Genomic DNA, 12,671 nt, shown 5'->3' with positions numbered 1-12,671 from the left:
GTGTGTGTGTGTGTGTGTGTGTGTGTGTGTGTGTGTGTCTCTCTCTCTCTCTCTCTCTCTCTCTCTCTCTCTCTCTCTCTCTCTCTCTCTCTCTCTCTCTCTCTCTCTCTCTCTCTCTCTCTCTCTCTCTCTCTCTCTCTCTCTCTCTCTCTTTCTTATATATGTTAATACTCTGTCTCTGTCTCTCTCTCTCTTTCCCCTGAGAGGTTTCCTTCCTGTCTGGATCCATAAAACAGCCCATTCTTTACCTTTTTATTCTCCATTACCGACAGCAGCCCCAGCTTGCTCTCGGCTAGACCACAGAGAGCCTCAGAGCTAATGCTAATGCTAATAGTGGTTTGCTGCAGCCTTCCAGTTGGACTTGTGCTACGCTTAATCCCAAAATAACTCCTTTGCTGTTTGAGCACCGGCGCCATGCGAAAGAAGCCCAAGAAATCAATCTGTTTCCATGTTATGTACTCGTGATTAAACGTTGCTAGATCTTCCAGTTGGCAGAGGAGAAGACCTGCAGTAAACAGATATGTCCTCAGTGCCCCCGTACCTTGATGTGAATCTTTGGCAGACACTCGCCACATTTTAACCACTTGAAACCTTGTCTATCGTAAATGAATGATGCCCTACTTCATCGTACAATAGTGTTACACAATTGTAGCAAAATTAGCCGAGCTACAATGTGTCGCATCGACCCGTTGTGAGCTTGTAGATCTGCTGTTTTTGAAAACGTTGGAAAGTGAGGGCAAAAATTGTGTCTGTGGGTTTTATTGAACCTATGAAAAGTATTAACAACTGCATTGGATGTATTGGAACACAGCTTCTTTTTTCCATTTCCTGAAAAGTAATGGTTTTGGATATAAAAGTAAAGATTTCCATCTGAAAGAAACAATATACTTCTTTGACCGCTGTCCCCCGGGGATCTGTACTTGGCGCCCTCCTTGTTTCCCTATACACCAAATCTCTTCACCAAAGATAGCAGATCTACAAGCTGGTTGATCTTGTACATTGTACAGATTGTAGATCTGCTATTTTCACCGAATGTTTGCCTACTTTAGCCAAATGTTTGCCTATTATGACATGCCAGGACACTAGGGTTCATGTGGTTAAACCCTACGCCTCCCGGTCGCCTCTCCGTCCGCCACAAGAAAGGCCAACTATTTAGCGAGAAACCAAATGAACCCCCAAACAGCTGTTTGTTTGGTTAGCGGGGGTTGAAAAGGATATCTACGAGTCGACCATTAACAAAACTATCTATTATCCCCCCGCTCCACCTTCCAAACTGGCCTCTCATCAGGACCGAGTTCAAAACCACAGTTGGACTAACGAAGGACCGCTGTCATTATGGCATGAGAGAGGTTCCCTAGCCCAGTCAGAGGGAAGGATGTGGTTTTTTGGAGTTTAGCGCCCCTCACGCTGTCCAAATCTAAATACATTTAAATGTGAGAGAACATGGTCTCTGGGAAGCATCAACTCGCAGCTCCAAAAAGCTGGCAGAGAATATGACTTAATATTCTTTGTGAATAATGTACGTATAGTGACAACGATGACCTTAAGTTGAAGACCACAGGCAAAAACAAAAAGGCAATAAGTTGAGCAGCAAAATGTTGTTAATTTAAGACAGAGTTGGTCAAAGTTAAATTGACCAACATATTGAATATAATCTTTAAAAGCACCAATTAGAGCCTATGTTGCTTAGTGGATCATACAGTGGTTTAAATGGTGACACATGTTTTGCCAGGCCAAGCGCTTCAGACAGACCTTTCAAAGCCTGGGGATTAGACAGAAAAATATGTTATCACCTTTGGGCTCAATTCAGAAAGGCAGAAGAATCCCAGAGATAAGCCATTGATGTTGTCATAGTTGACCATACACTGCATTAGCAGGACAGACCGGGGGTTTGGCTGAAATCAGCCTTATACTCCTATACTCCATCCTTTATCCTACACAGGATTTGAAGCACTGTTTGTTACCTCTCTCGCTTAACGGACAACTTCATCATTTTCAACCTATCCTCATACAATTGGTCCTCACTAATGCTCATTATAAGATGGCACCATTTTTGTCTACTCACTCTGTCTCAGAGGAGGACTGTGGACAGTTCAGAAACTCGCCTACCAGTGACATCATCGATGGGGAATCCAAGTTAATAGAAAAGGCAGGCTTTCTATTCCTGGAATGTTACAATGCAAAAATGGAAGCCATTGTTCTCGCGTTAATTAAGATAAGTTGAAAATGGGTGAAGTCGTCCTTTAAGGTGCCCACATCAACAGCACCTCTATCTCCTCTATGAACCGAGGCTAAACTTTTTGATGGAAAACAGAATCCTTTGCACCTCGACCCCCCCCCCCCCCCCCCCCCCCCCCCCCCACACACACACACACACACACACACACACACACACACACACACACACACACACACACACACACACACAGACACTGTCTCTGTCTCTCCTCTGCCAATGTGTTTGGTTTCACCTCAGACAAATGAGAGTCCGGCTCATGTCTTGTGAAAATACACCATGGCATTGGTGTCTGGTTGGGAGGCGGCCAGTTGGCCTGTGCTTGAAACCTGAGGAAGCAGACTGTACAGACTGGCGACACACCCAGCACACCGGTCAGGGCTAGCCCATTACCTACAGTATTTAGGTCATGACATACATAGTCTTTGCTAACTGCTCTTTTGCCATCTTGGATGGCTAAGTTCAAAGACACTATCTACAAGTGGTTTTCAAACTTTTTGTGCCCCAGGCACACCAATGGGCATGTGAAAACCTCAAGGTACACCCGTATTCATAGTGGAAATAGCAGCTCTACAAGCTCACAATTCATTGCGATTAAGATTTTTGACCAAAATAGGTACACCAAGTTGAAAGTGGTATATATTTTTAGGGTATAGAATTTGCCTGTATTTGGAAATGGGTGTGTACAAAGTACTGATAGTAAATTAAATAAAAAGGAACAACTTTTTATACAGCTGTATATATTGCAATAATAATGTGTGGCTGTCAGAAAATCCTTGGCACACCGGTTGGGAACCACTGGTGTAGACAAAGAACAGAAAACTAATCATTTCCTCTACCGTTGGGAGTGGCTAACAGAGCCACCAATGACTTTCACTATTTCACAAATAAAAAGTCTTGTCTTGTTTTTCTCTGAAATGCTGGTTGCCTGCCTGCACAGGCAGCTGGTATCGCAGATAAGCCTCCCAGTCTCCCAGTTAAATTGACCCTCAGCTTAGCTTGGTGGCTGGTATGAATTTTCCGCCATGCATATAAAACAGGGCTCTAGTACAGGTCTGATTAAGAACAGCAGGGCTAAATGTTCATGGGGGCCACATGAGCAGACCTCAGGAGCTGTTGTCGGCTGCCCTGGAATCAGCCACAGGAAGGTTGTTCTTTAAACAGGAGCTGTTGTCGGCTGCTCTGGAATCATCCGCAAGTCAGGTTGTTCTTTAAATGTGTTGAAATGGACAGATGTTTCTGACAGAAGTTTGGTCAAATTATTCCGCTGATCTGTGAAACAGTCAGTGTGTTAAAATAAAGGCTTTAATTAATGTCTATAGTACACCTTGAGAGATCTTGGATTCCTTTATGTTGTCTTTTTTTTCATCCATTAAGTTGTATCATTTGATTTGATATTGGTAACTAAAAGCGTAATAAAAAAAGCGTTCCTGCAACATAAAATAAAAATAAATAGTCCAATAAATTACATAGCACCAATACATTACACAGCACGGAGCAAGTCACATGAATTACAAAATACAAAACACTGAAAACCACCTAAAATCCCTAACAAATATCAAACCATAGAAATGTAAAGTGCATCACTAGCCTGTAGCTTTTAGATTGAGCCTGACACACAGAGGCAGCTCCTTCCACCCTTTATGATGCAATCGATATAGTCACGCACACACACACACACACACACACACACACACACACACACACACACACACACACACACACACACACACACACACACACATTTCACATGAAAACAAGTGTGTTTTTGTAAAGGTTAGATTCACGTGGACCTGTGCACTGATTTGTAAAACGATCTTGATCAAAGGGAAGGCCCGTTTCACCTTCCCTTTCCTCCCCTCGCCTCCCCCATTCCCAAAGATGACTCTGGTTTTGTGAAATTGGCTGAAGGGTTGGGGTGCGCTTGGATTTTTCTAATCGCATTATTCGCCACTGTTCCCCCGTTTTCTGTCACCACTCCACTGCGTCCCTTTAACTCCCCTTTTCTCACTTTCAAGTTCACCTTGACTTTGAAAAGTTGACTTGACTTTGAAAGTGCTCTGTGTGAGTGCTGTATCCGCTGTGGCGTCCTCTATTGTTGTCGCAATAAATGACACGCCACACCGTGGAGATGTTAGCGTGACCCAGCGCAATTGTCTTCCCCGCAGCTTCCCAGAATTCCCACACCCCCTGATTCTATAGGGTTGAAATGTTAGACCGGCAACCAGAGACCGCTCAGATTTCTTGTTGCCGCCACTGTGACAGACTAAATGGGTCTCACATTTTAGTATGTCTTTTGTGCACAGGACTCTCTTTCTCATATACTGAGGTTTGACATTTATGTCAGCTACGTGTGTGCTATCCATGTTTAATAGGTTCTCAGAGTGACTCCCATTCTCTCATCTCTGCATCTGGCCGCTGTCTCCTTAATACATGCCTTGTTCACTATGCTATGCAGGGATTACCTCACATCACCTCCCATTTTCACTATTCTTTGACACTCTTCCATTCTTGTACTATTACTCTTTTTATTGTAATATTTTGTTGTTGTTTATACCTCCTGGGTTATATTCTCTTAACCACTTGATCACTAGCATCCCTATTCTGGGGGGAACATTCGCCAAAAATAACAGATTTACAAGCTCACAACGACATGCTGTGAGCTTGCATAGATTGGCTATTTTCGGCGACACATTTTGGTGTAGAGGGGAAAAAAGAAAGTGCTTATTAAGCTAATGTCTTTTTAGAGTGCATTGTGTATGTCCGAGTTGCTCTTGGGCTGTAGTTTTAAATGAAGGATCCATCTAGCTTTCTTCGTTTTGTCTCGTATAGCCCCCCCCCCAGCTAGTTTCTATAGCATTACTGTCACGCTGCATTTCAACATGAGGCCCTTTCTCTCCCCTCTTTCTCTTCTGCAGGAGTCGTGCGTGAGCTGGCCCCCAAGTCTGACAGCAAGCTCAAGTCCATCTCCACCACAAGGCTCAGCCCCCAGCACCATCTGTGGTACGTACGCCACGCTCACATGGCCCCAAACTCACTCATGTCAAACCTCAGTACGCCCTACAGTGGCATCAGTCAGAAAAGCCAGCAGCTAAAACCTTTGTCAGTCTTAAACATCCACCTCATGTAAGCAATAATTGCATATCACAACTTTCAAATCTCCTTCAAACTAGTACATGCCAGACCATTTTCTTGCACCAGTCATTTTTCATTTTCGCACTGTGGTGAAACAATATTGTTCTATAATTGGTACATCAGAGAATTGCCTAGTGGAGCTAGTGATTGAATGGGAAAAGTACCAGACACCTTGAGTCTGATCCATTTCGATGTTGAAAGATGCAGAGAGAATACTTATTGTGTTGACTGTTGGGGTGGCTAGGGGCTATAGCATGAACTGCCCCCGTATCAACTTTAGACCCCAATTATTGTGCCACAAATTTGCTGACACCTCTATGATGTGGTTCAATTTGTTAAGCTAATGTCTTTATGCATTCAACTGCTTCTTAACCACTTTCAACCTGGCAATCCTATTTTGGGCATTCATTTGTCAAAATGAACGACAATTGTTAAAAATGGAGGAAATAGCAGATCTACATGCTGTGATGCGTTGAGACCTTGTAGATCGGCAAATCTTGCTGTTCGTCGAACGACAAACGATTGCTGCTATTCCATTATTCTCCTTATAAATTTCTTCTGCTTATCTGCGTTTGCTCTTTGTTACTGCTATTACTGCTGCACAAATGTGTAAGGAACAGGGCAGGAATTTCACAGAGGCTATGAAGACCATGGCCGCTGTTGCCCCTCAGTTTGACATTATGCCCTTAAAAAATATGACATGCCCTAAGGCCAGCCAGAGTGGCCTTTATGCCCTAACCGCACTGCCCCACTCCCCTGCCTCTTTCCTATCAATTCAGATACCAAGACTCTAACCCTGAACCAATTAAGACCTGAGGCCGATTCTACAAAATTCCTTCTAAATCAGTAGTTCTCACACTTTCAAGATTTAAAAAAAATGTTGAAGCTGTACAAGCTTGCAGCGCAAAACGCAAACATCTACAATGCTTTTCCGGTTTTAATGGGTTAAGTTAAAATTATTATCATTGTTTTAATCGATGACCTTGCTGCCCTGGCATTTGGCCTTTGTGCCCTCAAAAATTTTACAACACAAAGGCCAAGTGGCCTTGCCATAAAATAAGGAAATTCTAGGCCTAGTAAGTAAAACTAAATATTTGGGTTTACCCTTATGTACTTGTATGTAAGAAGTATCAATTGAATGTTGAATCTTGAATAGGGCTTACGTGGTGTGGTTAATAAATATAATTTTTATTTGTGTGCTGGAAGACCACAGAGCACTCCCGATATTTGCGCAAGACAAATCATGTCATCTGTGATCATGTCAGCGGTCACCCCAGGCTTCCATGTACCTCTCAAAGCCCTCACACCGACCACAACACAGCCCAGAAGCTCAAAAGTCAACAACGTGTTAAACCAAAAACCAACCTAAAGTATTATGATTAGTTCCATATCAAATAATAAACGTCATCATTTTACCCACATGCTGATAGGAGGAAAAGACATCACTTCATCAAAACATAAATAAATGATAATACAACTGTGTTATTGTATACTAAAAGAGCCCGACCGATGCCAGATTTTTGGGTCCAATGTTGATCACGATTCTTTTTTTATACAAATAAAAGTCATTTTATTGTGCTTAATTGAAAAAATAGCCGATCTACAAGCTCACAACATGTCACATGATATGTTGTGAGATTGTAGATCGGCTTTATTGAGAAAAACAAAACAAAAACAGAAAATAGGGACACCAGGTTGAAAGTGGTCAGAATTGTGACTCACAGGTGCATAATTGCCGATGTTATAAAATAAATAATCAAATAATGGCCAAGATATAAATATGTATACGTGTTGTGATAGTTGTTCCCTGTGTGCTACTGCAGGCCTCTGGTGTGTGAAGACGCACACGCTGACACGGAAGAGGGCCAGCTCCAGTTCTTCTATCTCCTGGCCTTCGTCCTGCAAGGTGAGCAGGCTCCATATGTGCACATACATACTGCACATGTGCACGTAGACAAATGACTGACCGCCATCCTCTTTTCTTCCTCGCATTTTTGCGTGGATTTCGTTTGTGTGGGTGTGCGCTATGACAAGGACTGCTCATATGGGTATGCGTGTGGTTTCTTTCTTTCCCCCTGTGCGCTCTGGTGCCGAAGGACGCTTATCTGCCTGTTTGTGCTTTGTGCAGACAAAAACATAGCTGCGGGCCACACAGCTGTAGAAGTTCACGGAATTTAAAGTGCTGCAATTGTTGCATGCGCTGACCTGCCCTTCCTTCCACTTAACGTGTTGAGATGTCAGATCTGTTCTCGTAAAGCCTGGGGAAAAGGACTGGAAATGCTTGTAACCAAAGCACACCTAGTCTAATCAATATTCAACAAACCATCTGAAGGGTGCTGTTCTAAAAATGTTTAGAGGTGTTTTTCTTTTCTTTTGGGGGTGGGGGGGGGGATTTGGGAAATCTGTCAGCCAAAGACTAGAATGAATCATTCTGTTACATTTAGCTGTCATTCTTTTTAGGTGGGCTGCGTAAATTGTAATGAGGCTGTCTGTGTTTATGTACAGTATGATTTATGTACAGTATATATATACAGTCATTGTCTGCCATGACTCAAAACACTGTATCCTCGTCAAATCACAATGCATGGCCATACATTTTCATATATTGGATATCTAACTCAATATCTGACTATGGTGCAGTTTGGTGGTCAAAGGTCAAGTGAGTGACATGGCTCAACTACTGCACTTATCGCAATGTGGGGTCCGGGGACACCCAGGGGTCATTGTGGGGGATCCAGGTGGTCCCCAGTTAAATGATTGATAGTTAGGAAGCAAATGACCCTTACAAGTCCATTGGGTTACATTTGTACACTCTCAGGGTGAATTTACCACTGATGATTTTACAGTGTAGATTGGGGTCCCAGAGATTAAAGATCATATCAAATGACATCCAATCCATGGCCTAATCCATGGCCTAATGCATATCAAAACTGGGGGTCCTTGAAATTAAAAAGGTTGAGAATCACTGGTATACACAACTCTAGGTTGCCCTTCATAATTTGATTGTTTATTTATTTACTGTTCTTGTTCATCTCAGAGGACATCTGGTCTCCTGTGACAGTGCTGGTAACCCAGGAAACCCTTTACCTGCTCAGCGAAGATCACCAGTGGAGTAAGAGCCTGCCCAACCTCTCAGCCAGTGAGGACAGAGAACCCGGCACCGGAGGTTTCACCGTTCTGGAGAGCCAGCCAATCAGTTGCGTTAGCTCCGTCCACCTGTGGTCCTCGGACCTGTGCAGAATGGACATCAAGCTCTACGATGAGGTCAGTCCAAAAGGGGGTTTGAGCTGTGTGATTGGCTGCGAATCAGGAAGCATTTACATATCGTCACTGTTTGGTAGAAACCTTGTATCTCCATATTTATCTTTTCATGTTTTTATCAATTAATTAATGCCCTAGTTGTTGACATTGTTGTGCAAAAGTAGCGGAAACAGCAATCTTACAAACTCACAATGTGTCGCGATGCGATGCTTGGTGAGTTGTAGATCGTCTATTTTGGAAATATTTTGCTTTTTTTTCCCTATAATGACATGAAAGTTGAGTTGAAAGTGTTTTTTATGCAAGGGATAATGCTTGGGGAGGTAGTCATTATTGAAATTTAAAGCCCGACAGGGCGATTAACCACCGAGGCGAAGCCGAGGTGGTTAATCGCCCTGAAGGGCTTTAAATTTCAATAATGACTACCTCCCCATGCATTATCCCGCTTATTACACGGCTACTTAATACATACATAAATACATTTACCCAAAAGTAACAACAAAACGAAGTATTTCCTTGCTTACGGCAATGAAAGTATTCCATAAGTATTGGGCTGGGCGGACAAGTTCGCCTCGCAAAAACAAATGACGAAATGGAAAAAAACTCGCCCCAAAACACACTCGCCCCCCATTCTATTTACTGCCGATTTGCCTGTAATACCGCCGGATTTGCCCCAGGGCGACTATGTTTTGGGGCGAGCGTTTTGGTATTCCCCCGTTGTTGTGCCACGATAAACAAGGAAGTGCAGTGGATCAAATAGAATGACTTTTCGGTTATTGCATCGTCTATTTCTCACTTCAAATGTTTTCAAAAACATTCTTGAGAGCAACGTTTAGTTGTAAATGACATTGGTTGTTTGTTTACATGGCTGTCAATGTTGGATAAAGCATAAAATCAAGCAGCGCAGGTTGATATGAGCAGGTGTTCTGAATCTCTGATTACACAGTTTCCTCGTCGGTCTCACCGGTCATTATCATCGGTCATTATCCAGAAATAATGACCGATGACTGACCAATCAGAATCGAGCATTCAACCAAGCCGTGTAATAAAAAGATTTAACCAATACAAAATATTATCAGGAGTGTTGTGACTAAATAATAATTACATTGGATCCATTGGAACACTGGTTATTTTTCCCCCCAGTTTTGGACATACAAGGTTTAGACCCGACAGTGATAGTGTACAGTTAAAATCTAGAACCTAGTGCCAGGCTGCTTATTTTGTATCCAGCCCATAGTAGTAACGTTACATATCTCAAAGATGTATTTGTCTCTCGCTCATACAGTGCCTAACCCATGTGCAGTGTTGGTGTGACATGCATGCAACTTAAAAAGAACAATTTAACTTGTAAAAAGTAAAACACCTCAAGGATATGTGAGTGCCTTTTGTAGATTATGATAAATACATGAATACACCTTTGCTAAAAGTAATTAGCTTTAATGTACAGTAACTGCTAATAGACAGTAGAAGTAATGTTCAAATGTAATTACATCAACTGTACATTGATCAGAGGATCTTTTACACACCATTTTCAGTATTTCTTTTTAAAATAAGTTTCCAATTAAGAAATTGCAAACATTATTTATTATTATTATTTCTGTAAATATTAATATTGCTGCTAGATTTAAGATTCTTGCATCAGCAGAGCCCTATTTCGAATTAGCTGACACAGTTGTTAGATAGAATTGAAATGTGAAAATGTACAATTTGGGCAAAATCTATGCAAGGCGTCCTACGTTAATGACCTTTCCTTCACGTTTAATTGTGCGTCCCTGTCTTGTTTGGCCCTGGCAGATTATGAAGCAGGAGAAGGTATGGTGCGTACGCTCGGAGGGCGACGAGATGATCCGGGGTCTGCTGGATTGGGTGAGGGCGCGGTGGGAAGCCATGTTCGGCGTCAAGCTCACCACAAGCATGCAAGACACCACGACATGACGAGGCACAGGAAATACTGCGTGTTTTTGTGCGTCAGTAGACTCAGTTCGGTGAAAGATGTGGGCTTCTATTTTTTGATTTTTCATCGCACACCCTGGTTACATTATTTTTATTGTCTGCATTTGTCTTTTGCTTTTATGCCAAGTACTTATTATTGCACTCGCCAACGGGGTGGGCAAGCACATAAACTTTCATATCATCGTCTTGTAAAGACACCACCCGAGTGAACTGTTCAAACGCAGAAAAGGAGTGCGCCTTTGCCTTAGTTTGCTCCCAGCTGCGACCACGTTCTAAAATGGAAATGCATATTTATGTGATACTGGAGCCTCGACCTAGAATGAAGCAAGGTTGGGTGCAGAGGACGAAGTGAGCTTTCAGTGTTTCAGGGAAAGGCATTTACTGCCATTGTTACTAATATGTAAGTGTGTAAGTGTGTGTACGCCTGTGTACGCGAGTGCGTGTGTGAATTTGGTCCATTCCGGCCATTAAGTTTGATTTGTACGTTGTATGACAGTGTAGAGTGCCGAAAATAGCCGATCTACAAGCTCACAACGCATCGTGCTATGCCGCACTGTGAGCTTGTAGATTTGCTACTTGCGGCTCTGCAGACTGTGGCCCCGCCGGCCTTGGGGTGCAGTGAGTTGTGACATCACGCACTCAACACAAGCTTGGGAGTTCAGTCGCCATCCGCCCAGGTTTTCTTTTAACACACATCTTTTCCATCCAATGAATCAGGGTCTTATAGCAATGATTCTCAACATCTGGACCGGGGCCCACAAGGAATCCAAATGAACCCTTACGGGTCTGTAACAAATGGTTTCACACTCTCAGAGTTACAGGCCTGTAAGCTGTCTTTTTGGACCCCCTGGTGGTCCCCAAACCCAACGTTGAGAACCAGTGTCCTATGGTACAATAGTGTACAGTGTGATTATATATATGAAACAGGATGCTAGAAGGGCAAAGCTACACAAATTCCTGGTAGCCACACTGGACACAGGGTTTCCTATGGGGGGAGGCGGTGTTCTGGAAACTACTGGAAAATCAGTTTGATGACAATTTGGGGGATTTACTGAAAAGGGAAGATTTGCACGAAACATCTGGAAAAGTATTAAGACATATATATTGTCAGACTCGATGTTATTTAGGGTTTAAGGTATAGAAGGGAAAAGATACCATAAGCAACTGCTAATGCATAGGAATCATATCCAGCTTGTGGTTGAAGGTTTCTGACAGTGTTTTTATTTTCTTCCGTTCTTTCTTTTGTTTGTTTGTTTGTTCTCATAAAATTCAGAACAGGGAGACATTTTCAAGTAGATTTGTTGCAGATAATAATTGTTTACACAGGAAAATCCAGAGGGTTATTTTAACCCTGAACTCCAGAGTTAAATTGAACACTGCATTTTAAGGTGTACTGTTTTAATGTCAGCAATGCAATTGATTTGTGTAACTGTGTGTAACATTTAAACGTTTGTAACTGTGGGCTGCTATTTTGTGGTGTGCGCTGCTAATGCTGTCTGTGCTGCCATACAGAACCACCCAAGCTCAGCATACAGGCATGTTAAAATCCAAATTGAAGAAACAGTGTGTACATGGTAGCTTAATTTATTTGTTAACAGCGTTTGTTTTCATAATACAGTGTGTAGACTGTAGATCAAGCAAAATTTGTTTTGTTTTTTCTACCTTTTATACAAATAAAACAATCTGATGTATAATTGAATTAATTAAAATGTATTCTGTTATGTTGTGTGTTGTGTTTGTTTATTTATTTACAGACATCCTGGCTCTATTACAACTAAGACATCAGTGATTAGGGATGCTTAGTTTGGGTTGGTGTTGAGAGCAGTTAATGTTAATTTTAAGCCCCAGTCCCAGAAACCAAACTAGGTAAGTAGTGACTAGTCTCTCATGCCATTTAACTATTCCACAATCTTCAAATGCTACACAGTCTCATAACTACGCCCCCTGAAAGCAGCACACAGGAAGCTGTTATCGTTCATTTTTGTTCAATATATTTAAAATATTCAATTTCTTCCATTTCCGCTATTGCAGCATCTTAGATATGCTTCGACTAATCTGATTTACAGTAAGAGAAATGTACGACTGCAAA

At 42.2% G+C, this 12,671-nt stretch overlaps 1 protein-coding gene across 1 annotated transcript in view; it reads left to right on the top strand.

Annotated features, from left to right (window-relative positions):
* The window catches only part of stk11ip (serine/threonine kinase 11 interacting protein), a 42,930-nt gene extending 30,668 nt beyond the window's left edge, over positions 1-12,262 (top strand). The window contains exons 25-28 of the mRNA XM_084051261.1: positions 5,155-5,239; positions 7,195-7,277; positions 8,409-8,635; positions 10,424-12,262. Of these exons, the coding sequence (XP_083907387.1) occupies positions 5,155-5,239; positions 7,195-7,277; positions 8,409-8,635; positions 10,424-10,564 (536 nt within the window). The 3' untranslated portion in view covers positions 10,565-12,262. The remainder of the gene's footprint in view (positions 1-5,154; positions 5,240-7,194; positions 7,278-8,408; positions 8,636-10,423) is intronic.
* Positions 12,263-12,671: the final 409 nt, after the last annotated feature.

The sequence above is a fragment of the Gymnoscopelus microlampas genome (genome assembly GCF_963454915.1).
Source record: "Gymnoscopelus microlampas genome assembly, chromosome: 24".
NCBI lineage: Eukaryota > Metazoa > Chordata > Actinopteri > Myctophiformes > Myctophidae > Gymnoscopelus > Gymnoscopelus microlampas.
Note: the sequence above shows the minus strand (reverse complement) of the source record. Positions and strands in the feature narration are given on the sequence as shown.